Genomic DNA, 13,873 nt, shown 5'->3' with positions numbered 1-13,873 from the left:
AGCTCGATAAGCTCGGTCGCCGAGCTCGTTAAGCGAGTCGAGTTCGAGCCGCCCGTCCTACCGGCTCGACTTACACCCTAGGAGGGGCGCGGCAAGAGGGGAGAGAGATGGGGTCCACTGATTTCAAATTGTCAAATTGGAGCCAAAGGAGGGGGGGCGGCACGGGCTTTTAGGGTCTTTTGTCTATTGTTTTAATTATATGGCCTTTAAGAGTTGGAAGGGATGATTAGGGTAGGGTTATGTTTTTAATTATTGGGTTCTTGTGTAGGGTTCTTCTTTGTATTTTTGGGCTTTGACTCATCTAGAGATTGGGAAGAAACCTCTCCTCTGGAATTGAGGATCAATTGTATCTTTTGTTTTTAGTTGTTTGCTGTTAGTTCTCTCTTTTGCAAATCCAATTACAATTTGTAGGTTTATTCACCAGATTTTCGTGTGATTCTATTGCTGTTTTTTCCTATTCTTGTTAGGTGTTTACTTGAAATATTCCATGTATTTCCTATCACACTGTTGCTCTTGACTGAAAGCGTCTACAGCTCAAACTAACTTAGAGTTCTGCAGAGCAATCTATTTTTAAGACTTACAAACATTCACCCATTATTATTTGCTATATAATACTCCAGTCCTGAATGCTGATGTAAATTCCTTGTATGTTGTTTGTTTTGGCTTCCTGTGTTCGGTCTGAATATTGTTGATTTTGTTTTGAATCTTTAACAGCAACGTGATTTTGGCGGCAATTGACTTTAGTTGATGCAACTCAAAATCTGGATGGATATAGTCTATTCAATCGGCTCCATGAATGGTTGAAGAGGTTCTTTTGTCTCTTAATAATTTAATGAGATATTTTAATATTCATTGCTTATTTTATTGTTCTATTAGCCGCCCTTATACATTTGCAGAATGAGTGCTGTGATAGACTATGCCTCTTAATGCAGAGAGATGGTGCAGGTTGTACCCTGTGGATTGGACTTTGTCGCCTGGGTGAGTTTGATTTTCAATTGCTTTCATTTATAAATGACACAAGCCAAACTTTTTAATGAATTCTCTTTAAACAGATTCATGAACGGTTCGCGAGCATCTGCTTTCATGTGTCTTTGGAAGAAGAAGGTCTATCATGTAACAACAATGGATGGTTCTTTGTGCTAAGGTTAGCTAGTTCTTTCTAAGATTTTCTTGTGCGCGTGAGCCTTATAATAAAAAATTGTGTTAAGTGTAAATAAATGTTAAAAGTAAATTTTTATATAATACTCAAATAATATGTTAAAAAATGGCGACGGGTTAGAGGTTAAGAAAGTTGAGAGGAAGTTGCTGCGACTAGGGGGTACACGAAGTGTGATTTGTTTGCGGCTTTACTTCAGGATTTATGTAAGTTTTAATATATATCGGGTGAAGCGTATGCCTCACGCCAGTGAGGCGAGGCGCGCCTTAAGGCGGGCCTCAACCAAATTGAGGCGCAAGCCTCATAAAAAAAGCTTGAGGAGTATGAGGGTTTATGTATAAAATTATATTGAATATTTGTTTGATTGAAAGAATATCGTTGATGTTTATATCTGAAAAGATTTTTTTTTTCATAATATGTAATTTACTGGAATAAATTCCCATGAATAACATAGAGTATGATTTGATAAACATTACTTGGATTTAGTAAATCTTGTAAATCCAAATTTGATATATCCTGTAAGGGTTAAATCCTAAAATCCGGATTTTAATTTATATTAATTAGGCTAGTTATATTAATATTTAATTAATAATTATATTACTAATTAGTCAATTAAATTAAATTAGATAATTAATTTATGCACTAATTATACTATTAATTATTTAATTAATTTGCTTAATTATTAATATTTTAAATTATATTAATTAAGTTAATGAATAATAACTTAGCCGCGTTTAGGTTTTGCCTTTCATCTTCTCTTATCGTCCTTGCTGTTCGGCTTCGTTGCTTCACAGAAGGCGTAGAGATTGCACGCGTCGCTTATTTGGCTCCTTCATGGTTGTTCGACTTTGCTCCTTCAACGACTTTCCCTTCCTATCAGATCGTAAGTTACGACATTTTGATCGGAAGAAACAACGGGAGCTCGCTGGCTGTGAAGTTGACTTTCTCCCTTTTGAGGAGCTGCCTCGATGCGCCTCGACGCCTCATGCCTTGAGGCATACGCCTCTGTGGAAAATGGCGTAAGCCTCGCCCGAACGTTCGAGACTTAAGCCTCAGTTCGCCTGACCTCCGCCTCGATTCGAGGCGCGCCTGGAGTCATCCGTCTCGAACGTCTTTTTAATCCATGGTTGTGTACTATTAGGTTATGCAGTTAACTAAGTTTTTTTGCTACTTATTAAGGTTGAGTTTGAATTTGATCTAAAAAGCACAAACTCACAATATCAGTGCTGGGCACCTTGCGAATGCCTGGACAGTTTTGGGGCAATTGGGCAAGCTATTTGACATATTCTAATATTATACTTCAAAACTGAAACTTCCTGGACACTTGCGGACTTTTTGGACACTTATTTAGATTTTAGGCACTCACCTGACACTATTTTTTTTTTTTGTACAAGAACATTTTGTTCTTAAGTTGAACTGCCTATATATCATTCTAATTAAACTATATTTCAATTTTACTACTCGATTCATCTTTCAAGGATTCATTTAAATCCTAGAAACTTTAGTTTGAGTGGGCTTAATGGTTTTCTTAGTTTTAATGTTTCATTTTATATTATTGCTGTTGATTAAATTCTGATATCAATTAAGCATATGTTCTCACAATTTTGCCTATAATTTCAGCTGAAATTTTATGATCATGGAAGAAAAAATTTTATGGATTTCAACTAATACTTAAGCAATTGGTTTGAGCTTGCTTGGTATCAATTGTTGGCCTTTGTCTGACAGTTGCAACTGTATATAGAGGCGTGGGAAAGTGTAAGTGAGGAGAATCTAAATTATTATTTTCCTGGTAAGTCATCCTTTAATTAGGCAGGATAATCCTCCAAGATCTGTCCAAAATTACTAGTTTTGATTCAGAAAATATACTTCACGGTTAAAAAATGGTCTCAATTATACTAGTTTTTATTCATCAAATAGATGTCATGGTTGCAATGAATGAGATCCTTTTTATTGGAGACATCATATAAGAAAAGCCAGAGGCAGTCAGGACAAATGACAATTGTAAGGAAGCTTAGAGGTGATCAAGATAGAGCACATGCAACATGCAGAGTAATAGTCAATGGCTGAATAAGAAAGATGATGGACCAGTTGATTTGATTGAGAGGGAATTAGGAAGTTTCCTAATCAAGAGGGAGATATTTAGGAATGTTCTTAATCAAAAGGGATTAATTAGGAGATGTTTTCTAATTGAAGAGAACATATTTGGAGGCTGATCTAGAGGGGATTAATTTATTTTCTAATTGAAGAGGGTATATTTGGGGGCTGATTTAGAGGAGATTAATTATGAGATGTTTCCTTAATTGAAGAGAGTATATTTGAGTGCTGATTTGGAGGGGATTAATTTAGAATTATTTTCTTGTTGAAGAGGGCAGATTTGGGGGCTGATTTTGGAGGGAAATAATTAAGGAAATAAGAGGGAATTGAGGGAGGGTTGTTTGGATATTTGATATTTAATGTTTGTTTTAAGTAGGATGTGTTTTTCCTAGGGTTAGAGTTATGTGTTGTTTGCTGAAATTAGATTGTTCTTTAGGTGTTTGGGCTGTAGCCGGTGGCTAGAGATTTAGGAGAGCTGGATCTTCCTCTCCAATTGAAGTTTCACTTATATCTTGTCTTTTATTTCATAAAACAATCAATTAAAAAAGTATTCTTGTGTAAATATTCATGGTTTTCTTGTCGTTGATTTTTTTTTTTAAATTGTTGAAATTAGATTTCAGCCAAGGTTTCCTAAATTTTTGCAAGCCCTTCCTATCAAATTGGTATCATAGCTCTTTTTTTGGGAGTTATGACGGCAAGGAAAGTTGATGCCTTAGAAGAGCGTCTTAAAGGTAAACTTGGCCAATTCAAATTGGGGATTGAGGACAGATGTCATCAATGGAGGAAAAGTTTTCTAATCTAGAATGAATGATGAAGGTGCTGGATCTTCACGTAAAAAGACATTATCAACAACAACGACATTTAATTCCTGTTAAGTAGAATGTCAAAAAGCATGAACAAATTTGCTAGAGTAGTTGAATCTGATGTAATTTTTTTGTTTAATAAATCCTTATACCAGGCAAGATTCCAAAGCCTCTGTAGTTTCTCAATCTCAAGTGAACAAGAATTCAATGACGGAATGACCTCACCTATGAAGAATCTGGTTCCTATCAGCTCAACATTACCTGTTACATTGACAAATGATAGGGAGGTGATTTTGGAGCTACTTCCAAAGAGTGGAAAGGGTGAAGGAATGATTTTGGAGCAACTTCACATATGTTTTCGTGGGTCGGGTCAGGTCAACTCGTAACCCGGGCGGTTTGGGTTAACTCGTAACCCGCCGACCCATTTTGACACCTCTACTCGTTTACACTCATAGTTCCTCATAAGGACAAGGTATATAATTAAGGACATCTCAAAGATATAATTCTTTTGAGAATTTTTTTTATTAAAATAGTAATTTTCTTATTTTTATCAAAATATTTGCTTGATTTCAAATCAATTCATTTTGAAGATTTAGACTTTAGAATTTCATAAATTATTGGATCAACTTAAAATTGATTTTGAATGGAAGCCAAATGAGGAATGATAAGGGGTTTTTGATTCTGAGAAGCTCAAAGGTACTAAATATTATCATATTTACATTTTAATTAGTAGGGAATTTACTCCTAAGAGCCTATGGCACAAAATGTTCAGTTTACCCAAGCAAAGCATCCAACGAAGCTTAGGAAAAAAGTATATATTTTTAATGCATACTCAAAGTTAAATTAAATCAATCATAGAAAATCAAATACAAATTATTATAGAAGATTTTGATGCAACCAATAAAATTTAATAAGTATAGCTGAGTTGTCTAAATTGTACAAACCAATTAAATTTATGGAGTTGGCCTATGACTCTTGAAGTTTTGTCTTTTGATACCTTCATGGCTTCACTTGGAAGTTCTTTTTTTTTTTCATCATTTTGTTGTTGTTTCTCATAAGCTTACTCGACTTTCTTAAATTAGAAATGAATAATATTTGTGAGATAAAAAGAGTAGACTTAAAATAAGGATCAAGTTTGCCATGCCTACTCAGGGTTTTAGCATATAGGCAGCACCTGCAAGCAAAATTTGTTAGATGATAGCTTTTTTATTTATTTGCCCATTTGGGCATGATCAGCTGTATATAAAAGTATATATCTCTATATTAACACTTAAGAAAAAGTGCTCACAACACAAACTATTTATTAAATAATAATTTCTCATCAAACATTACAACAACATGCAAAAAAAATAAAATTAGACTTATGATGCCTAAAAGGTTATGTATTTAATATGAACTAGCTTATGTGTTCGCCATCTTATTATTTGGTGTATTATTTTATTGTGTAATAAAAATGTATTAATTTTAATATAAGGGTTATTTACTTATTTTAATTTAAGTTTTTTGTGATTTAAAGAGTTTCATATTTTTAAATAGTTATAGAGAACCCTTGGAATGACCACTATTGCTTTGAGGCACGACTGTCATTCATAGTGTCTTGAGATCCCGTGATTTAGATATTACACTTTTTGGAGTGAAATGACACATCATTGCAACAAAGAAACCTGTGTAATTTTTTTATTGATTTTAGCGACTCTCTTAATGTTTGGTTAAAAGAAAGTGAAGCTTGCTTAATTTGGGTCAAGCAAATATTGTTAATGGTTTCACATAAGACTTTATGAAATTCATGTAATGGAGCTTGGTAAATTTTAGAACAAATGCTCTAAGTAGAATTGAAGGTTTTGGTTTATTAAAATGAATGATACAATCACCTATTTTGGCAAAGTGATAAAATTTAAAGTTTGGTTTATATATGAAAATCACCTATTTGATCGGGTCAAATGAGTGATATTTGACTTTGAGGCTAATGAGGAAGGAAGACATTTGCTTAATTGGGTAAAGCAAGTGAGCCAATGGTTTTGGGGCCAAAGGAAAAAGTCCTATTTAATTTAGGTTAAATAGTATGGATTATCAGGATTGGATCCTATGATGCATGGACACAGACACGGCGACACGGACACTACATGACACGGACACGGGACACGGCTTTTTTTTAAAAATATAGGACACGGGTACGGCGCGGACATGGCAATACATTTTTTTATATAGTGTATATATATTAATGTAATATCATATTAAAAATGACAAACAATAATAAATGAATGAAAATATAAGAAATTATTTTTTAAAAAATTATAAAATATTTAAGATACGCGTGTCGTACACGCGTGTCCAATTAGTTTTTAATATTTTTATAATCGGACACGTTTTCGGCGTGTCCGACACGTGTCGGAGGAGTGTCGGACGAGTGTCGTGTCGGACACGGTGTCGGACACTGCACGCCTCTTTGAGGAGAAGTGTCGGTGCATCATACATTGGATCACATGGGAATGTATTCGTTCACTCAATTTCATGTCTAAGTAGATGATTATGGGTGGTTTTTAGATTCAAAGAAATTTGATTGATCCGTCATATTAAGGACAGAAGGATAAAGGTTTTATATGATTTTGTGCTACATAAGATGATGACCTATTTGCTTGAGTTGGGTTCAAGCAACTGCGATGAATTTGCATATTTTGATCTCTAACTTGGGAGTTGAAATCAATGAAGGAATTCCATATTTTGGGAAGTTTAGGGATGAAACTCATTTGCTTGATTTGGGTCAAACAAATGAAAGGTGTTAAGATTAGCGTGTTATGCAAATGATTGGAATCATTATTGACTTTGAGGTCAAATGAATGAAGAGATTTATATATTTGGTTGTTATTATTTAATAATTCTATCATATAATACATTAGAGGTTATTTGGGAATCTTAATATATGATTTAGAAAAAGCATTAAAGAGAAGAACCTAAATAGAAAGAAGCTTGGATTGACATTGGCTCAATCCCAACCAAGGCAAATGTAAAGCTTGACTGTGGCTGCTTGGTTTCTAGAAAGGTCCCTAACAAATGCTAAGGTCCTTTGAAACTCATTAAAAGATCTTAGAGGATCTTTATGTAGAGTGTAGAGCACTAAGCAAGATGAATCCATTTGACAAAATCAAATTTGGGTTTAACCTGAATGACTAAGGATAATTTAAAATTTGCTTAAAAGTAAGAGAAGGCTTCCAAATGAATTCAGCAAATTGGAAAACTATTTGATCAATTAGAGTTCTTCAAGCAAAAAAAAAACTAGGCTTTATGTCTTAGGGATAAGGGTATCAGTTGTTTGATTTTTGGGCAAGCAAAGTGATCCTACAAACTTAGGAATTGGTTGTAAGGAGTGTTCCGACTTTATTAGACTCGTTAAAAGATTTCTAGGAAACTTTCATATGATGTTAGAGAAATCAAAGCAAAAATAAAATAAAATAAAATCCATTTAGAGAAGGGTCAAATTGGATTTGATCCATGCGAATCCCAAATCATCTTAAGATTTGTTTAACGGTGAAGGAGGTTTTCAAATGGATTGAAATGATGAGCTATTACTTGGTTGATTGAGTTAACCAAGGAAAGGTAGAATTTGTGTCCTATGTAATGGTTGAAACTATTGATTGATTTTGGCTTAAACAAATATGCTAAAAGAATCTAGTATTTGGTTCTAAGGATTGTTGCTTCTCTCTTATATTATTTGTAAATATCTATGTGAGTCTAAGAAGGTACAAAATAAAGAGAGCCGAGATAGGTGAAGATTCAAGATGGGTTTGGTTCAACTTGAATCAAAGCAACCTTATGGTTTGTCTAAGCCTCTAAGGGTAAACTAACTTCAAGAATGCTCTAGGATTCATGAAATGAAATATTTAAAGCATTAAGAAGCTTCAAAACAACATCAATGGTTAGATAGAAAATTCCTAAGAATGTTCCTATTTTTTGAATGTTTTGGATTCATCAAAGATGGCATAACACGCATAACACACCTATAACTCAGGAAATCAAATGAGATCATTTTTGGTATTATCTATTGATTTTAAAAAGCTTATAGAAATTTGGTTTAACATTTTTGAGAATATTATAAATCTAGAGCAATTGATGTCTATTTATTGCTCTATATTTTTGAAAACTATCAAACATGAATTTAATTAATTTCAACCATCTCGTGCTGTGAAATATTGACTTTTGAAGGTCTAGAAAAGATCCCAACATGGTTTTATTATTTTCCAAATTAATTATATTCATTTCATACTCTCCAAAAGCTTAAGAAGAATTAAATACTATATAGCAAATGGAAGTTGCTAATATTTTAGTTTGTTTTGTCATAACTTAGATTTTGGTAGGAATGAAAATAATTTGTATTGATGCAAACAAGTGCATAGTCATGATTGAGGTTAAATGACCATAAGAACTTAGGTTTTGATGTATGTGAATTGATAGGTCCAAATATTAAATAATTTCATGCATGAGGGAGGTATCAGACCCAAATTTGATAACCCGAATCTTGATCGTATTCTCTTATGGATTCTTAAGTGTGAGAACCATCAATTAAAAAAATCACCATATTTCATTGTATTAATTGAGAGGAAAACAAGAGTATAGGTTGAAAATAATTCTCCTGCCCGAGAGAAAGAAAAATGAAAGCCCTCTTTTTGACTCTAGCCTGATTGGTGAAGCCTGTGGCTTCAAGTAGTTGAGATCCACCTCAAATGCTAGCATGCCTGCGATTAATTCTAGGTTTATATGAAAAATGTTTAGCTCTGGAATGCCTTTCACTGGAAGTCTCTGGAAGTTTTTGAAAACCAATTTGAGTGTGAGGTGGATCGGATATGCCAGTTTGAGCTCAATTTGGTTTGGTTTGGCACAGCATGATTTAATTTATGTTCTATTTGACTTGATTCAACTCAATTAATGGATTTACGGCCAAATCAAATCAATAACATTAATTAAATTGAATTGATTGATACAATTTAGTCAAATTGAGTTGTGTGAGTTGAAAATTAAGTTCAATTTCACAAATTTGGATTGATTCGATCCAAAAATTGAGTAACACTTATTCTATCTCAAATCTCCTCAAATAATATGGCAGTTTTCCATTAATAGAAATTGAACATTTCAAAATTTGGTTAAAAATAATATTTTGAATGGGACAAAATGGTGGAAGAAGTATATTTTCACTTTCTTTTTACAATTAAGCTGACTTATTTCCATCTGAAGTAAATTGGCCAAAATCGTTAAACTGACCCGACAATTCATTTCATTCAAAATAAACTTTTACCTAATGGGTCAACAAATGGGTTGATTCACTTGGATCAATCCGATAACAAGCATTTAATATTATAATTTTACCCTTAAAAGTACTATATATCGATTTAAATTTAATCAGATTTTTGTTTGCTTGGCACATCAATATTTGCAAAAATTTCCTTAAATCCCTTTGCATTAAACTTTGTTCAACCTTCTAGGCATGATTGGATTTCTAACTGAAATGCTTGCACGTGATTAGAACAATTATCATCATCAAAATCAATATTTATTCAACACATCTCTTCATTCCTTTTTGTGTGGGTGAATGCCATGATCCTAACCATGGTACTATTTTCTATGAATTCACCCACTGATTTGAGCTTTTTATTGACAACGGTAGATGCTCTTTTCATTATTTGCAGTTGAAGAAGAGAAGCAATTCCAAACTAGTGACTACCGAACCTTCCAAGGCTTCTGAGGAAGCAGGCGAAGGAATGGATGTTGAAAATGACCTAAATGAAAAGACCATAAAAGTCTCAAAGATGGCGATGAAGCAGCAAAATAATGAAGCTTCTAAAAGCAGCACCCTAAGTGATGGGAAAGTTACTATCCAAAAGAAATTTGTTAATGTAAAACAACACAAATTTAAATCTGTCCAGAAGAATATTAGGAAGCGAAATTCAAGACCGGCAGGCAGCAATCAAAGTAATGGAAAAGAATATGACAAAAGAAGCTTGGGCAATGCCAAAAAGAAGCGTAAATTCCCATCAAGAGAAGAAATTTCTCAGGCTAGGTGAGGTTTCATGCCTTTCCAAATTCTGCGTTATTTATTCCATTTAAGGCTTCCTTTGGGACGGCTTTCTTACTACTTCTTAAAGCGACTTTTTAGTGCAAAGATTAAAATTTTTATACTAAAAAGCCGTTTTAGGAAAGCAGAAAGAAAGTGGTCCCAAACGAAACCTAAGGCTTCATTTGGGATGACTTTTTTACTGCTTCGTGAAGCAGTTTTTTAGCATAAAAATTAAAATTTTTATACTAGAAAGCTGCTTTAAGAAACAGAAAAAAAAACCGTCCAAACGAAACCTAAGACTTTGTTTGGAACAGTTTTTTTCCTGTTTCTAAAAGCAGCTTTTTAGTATTTTTTATACTAAAAAGTTATTTTAAGAAGCAGTACAAAAGTCGTCCCAAATGAAACTTAAAATGATTTGCTAGACTTCTACAGCTCACAATATTTTGTTGTACATATTACTTTGATTGTTTTAATTTGTCCCTAATAATTTTCAGATGAATTCTTCCCTATATGCTTTCTCTCTTTAAACTTTTACTTTCCTTTATTCTAATTCATGTTAATTTTCATATTGGAATTTTGCAGGGAAGAGAAGAGAAAAGCTCTGAAGAAGCAAAAAGTTTAAACAACAATAGAATTAAGTTCAATTTTGAAGGCTTAAATAGATCTTGAACCATGACCCTTCAGACGCAAAATTTTGTGCTGTAATAATGATTTTTGGAATCAAAATTTGTGCCTCATGAGGCTTAAGTTAATTTATTAGCTCTCCTGACGTGTTATTTTTATTTTTATTTTATATTTGATGGCTAAAAAATATTTTATGTAAACATGTGGTCTGCCTCATTAGGCATCCATTTGGAATTTAATTAGTGAGTGGCTAATCATCATTGTAATTTCTTTTATTTCTAGACTTTTTGTAGTTTAATAATTATATAAATGTTTTTACATATTCAGGCTTTAATTTGCGTTGTGCTTGATTCTTCATGATTTATGATTTGTATTTGTAAGAATCAGATTTCATTTGGGATGATTTTTTTACTGTTTTTAAAAATAATTTTTGTGAAAAATTAAAAATTTTGTACTAAAAAATTGCTTTAAATAGTAACAACTATGAATTAATGAAAATCTGTTTGATAAAAAATTATATTAAAAAAAAAAACTTGCAAGATTCTATTCAATTGCCTTAAGGAAAAGAGTCAAAAGACCACCAGCTCGGTTTTTATTTGTAAACATAATTTGGGTAAGTATTTTTTTTTAAAGGTAAGTGAAGTATAAATTTTAAATAAATAGTTATAATTTTTATTAATCTTAAAGTAATTAAATAAGTGAGCAAAGTCTGATACTGAGTCAAATGGATATGTTCTTCTGCTCTTTCTTAAAAAGATATGGGTGGAAATTTAAATGTCTATTAGACATAATTGCGAAAATACCTGCCTTGTAAGAAGTTTTAAGACCGCATGAGCTAAGTTAGAGTTTTTTTTACTGTCTGGAGGAAGTTTTCCATAATAGATTGCAACCAAAGAATATACCATCATTAATAAAAAAAAAAGAATTTATATACAAATAATTTTATGTCATGCTATTTTTATATCTACTATTTAAAATTTTAATATTTTATGTCTATAATTTAATTTTTATACCTAGTTTTAATATTAAATATGTCATTCATATATTTTATTTTTATCACTCATATTATTATAAGTTTTAATATTTCATGCATATCTGAGTCAAATGACCTTGGCATTTAGAATTACTATATGTATTATTTAGGAGAGTATCGAAGTCCATAAGCATACTTATAGTCATCATGGAAATTGTTGCATCCTGGAGTATTTGCGGTGGTAGAGAAATATATAGTTTAACTTCTTAGCATTGTATGAAGATCCAACACACATGCATATATGATAGAGTGTGTAGCGTTCATAAGAGACACTAGTGTTTTTACGTGGAAACCCCTAAAAAGGGGGAAAAATCATTGGGCATGACCTACTTTGAATGAATCCACTAGAATTTGCAGGCGATTACAAATGAGGCCCTTCCTTGGGAGAAGGCCTTGACTTGATGTCACAAATGTACATAATATAAAGCGTATTACATGGTGGTAGTTACAATAATCAACATAGACATGTTTGTTTGGCCGGTATGACCATAATCGATAGAATAGAGGTCAGAAAGATCATAATAGACGACAGAGGTCGAAAGGACCGTCGTCGGTAGAAGACATGGGTCTGATCGACCATAGTAGTTGAGAAGTACTCCTGTAAAAGTCTGGGCATCATGTGGTGGTCCGGCAGAAGTTGTGGTACGGGAGAAGTCTGGGCCTCAGGTGGTGGTCCGGCAAAAGTCCGAGTGTTAGGTAGTGGTCCGGCAGAAGTCCGGGCCTCAAGTGGTAGTCTGGTAGAAGTCCGAGCCTCATGTAATGGCCGGCGGATGTCCGGCGAAACTCAGGCCCTTAGGTGGTGGTTCGGCGGAGGTGAATGCCTCAAGTGGTGGTCCGACGGAGCTTAGTCTCTTAGGTGGTGGTCCAGCGAAACTCCAACTTCAGGCGGTGGTTCGACGAAGCTCAGGCCCTCAGGTAGTGGTCCGGCGAAGGTGAGGGCCTCAAGTGGTGGTCTAGCAGAGCTTAAACCCTCTCAGGTGGTGGTCCGGCGGAACTCCGACATCAGGCGGTGGTTCGGCGGAGCTCAGGGCCTAATGTGGTGGCCAAACGGAGCAAAACATCAGGCGGTGGTCCGACGGAGGTGAGGGCCTCAAGTGGTGGTATGGTGGAGCAACAATGTTAGGCGGTGATCCGACAGAGGTGAGGGCCTCAAGTGGTAGTCCGGTAGAGCTCAGGGCCTCAAGTGGTGGTCCGGGGAAGCTCAGGGCCTCAAGTGGTGGTCCAGCAAAGAACCGACGTCAGACGTTGGTCCGGCGGAGGTGAGGGCCTCATGTGGTGGTCCGAAGGAGCAACGACGTCAGGCAGTGGTTCGACGGAACTCAGGTAGTGGCCGAGGAGGAGTGAGGAGGCAAAAGCAATCTCCGATCTCTTTCTTGCTCTCTTGCTTGGAGACATCTTTCAAGAGAAAGGAGATGTCTATTTATAGATTTCTGGAGTGGCATGACCCGTAAATAGGTGAGAGATTAAGGGTAAATGGGGAGTGGTTGGATGGATAGCAGATGTTGAATCCCTTGATCAAGGACCGTTTGATGGACATTTGAATGCCTTAGTGATGTTGGAATTTGGTGATCTTGGGCTTGTTGGATTGGTCTCGTTGAGCCGCTCGATTCGACTATAAGCATGTCATATTTGAAAACCGTTTGGTAATCCAAATTATGGTTCAAACCTTCCAACAACGCTTTTAATCCTTGACTTTGACCCATTTAGACTTGGATTGAATCGATTTTGGTGTCGTTGGGTTCGTATTTCATAATATATCAATTTGACCCATCCTCAATTTGACTGTAAGTTTGCTGAAATTGAAGTTAGGATGGTCCCAATTTTAATTTCGGAAGTTTCTAACTTGATTTTGCTTATAATTTTTTCATAATATATCAGAAATGATCATGCCCTTATATAAATTATTAAAGCATCATGATGGGGAAAATTATTTTGTGAGGAGTCCGGATGAGAAGAATCATCCGGATTACTGCATATTTACTAAGTATTCGCTGAATTTGTAAATACTCATCAAATACTCAATAAATATACAGTAAATCCTCAAATACTTACAACATATTCAGCGAATTTTCACAAAATACTTAAAAAATATTCAATAATAACAACAACTAAATATT

The 13,873-nt window shown here is 34.3% G+C and overlaps 1 protein-coding gene across 1 annotated transcript in view; it reads left to right on the top strand.

The window, feature by feature from the left end:
* LOC110106490 (probable 28S rRNA (cytosine(4447)-C(5))-methyltransferase) overlaps positions 1-11,055 on the top strand; it is a gene marked incomplete in the record, with an annotated part of 18,039 nt that extends 6,984 nt beyond the window's left edge. Inside the window, 2 exon segments of the mRNA XM_020836420.2 lie at positions 9,732-10,102; positions 10,682-11,055. Of these exon segments, the coding sequence (XP_020692079.1) occupies positions 9,732-10,102; positions 10,682-10,721 (411 nt within the window).
* Between the last annotated feature and the right edge of the window lie 2,818 nt (positions 11,056-13,873).

The sequence above is a fragment of the Dendrobium catenatum genome, unplaced genomic scaffold (assembly GCF_001605985.2).
Source record: "Dendrobium catenatum unplaced genomic scaffold, ASM160598v2 fragScaff_scaffold_488, whole genome shotgun sequence".
NCBI classification, from domain to species: domain Eukaryota; kingdom Viridiplantae; phylum Streptophyta; class Magnoliopsida; order Asparagales; family Orchidaceae; genus Dendrobium; species Dendrobium catenatum.
This window is presented reverse-complemented; position numbering and strand designations above follow the sequence as displayed.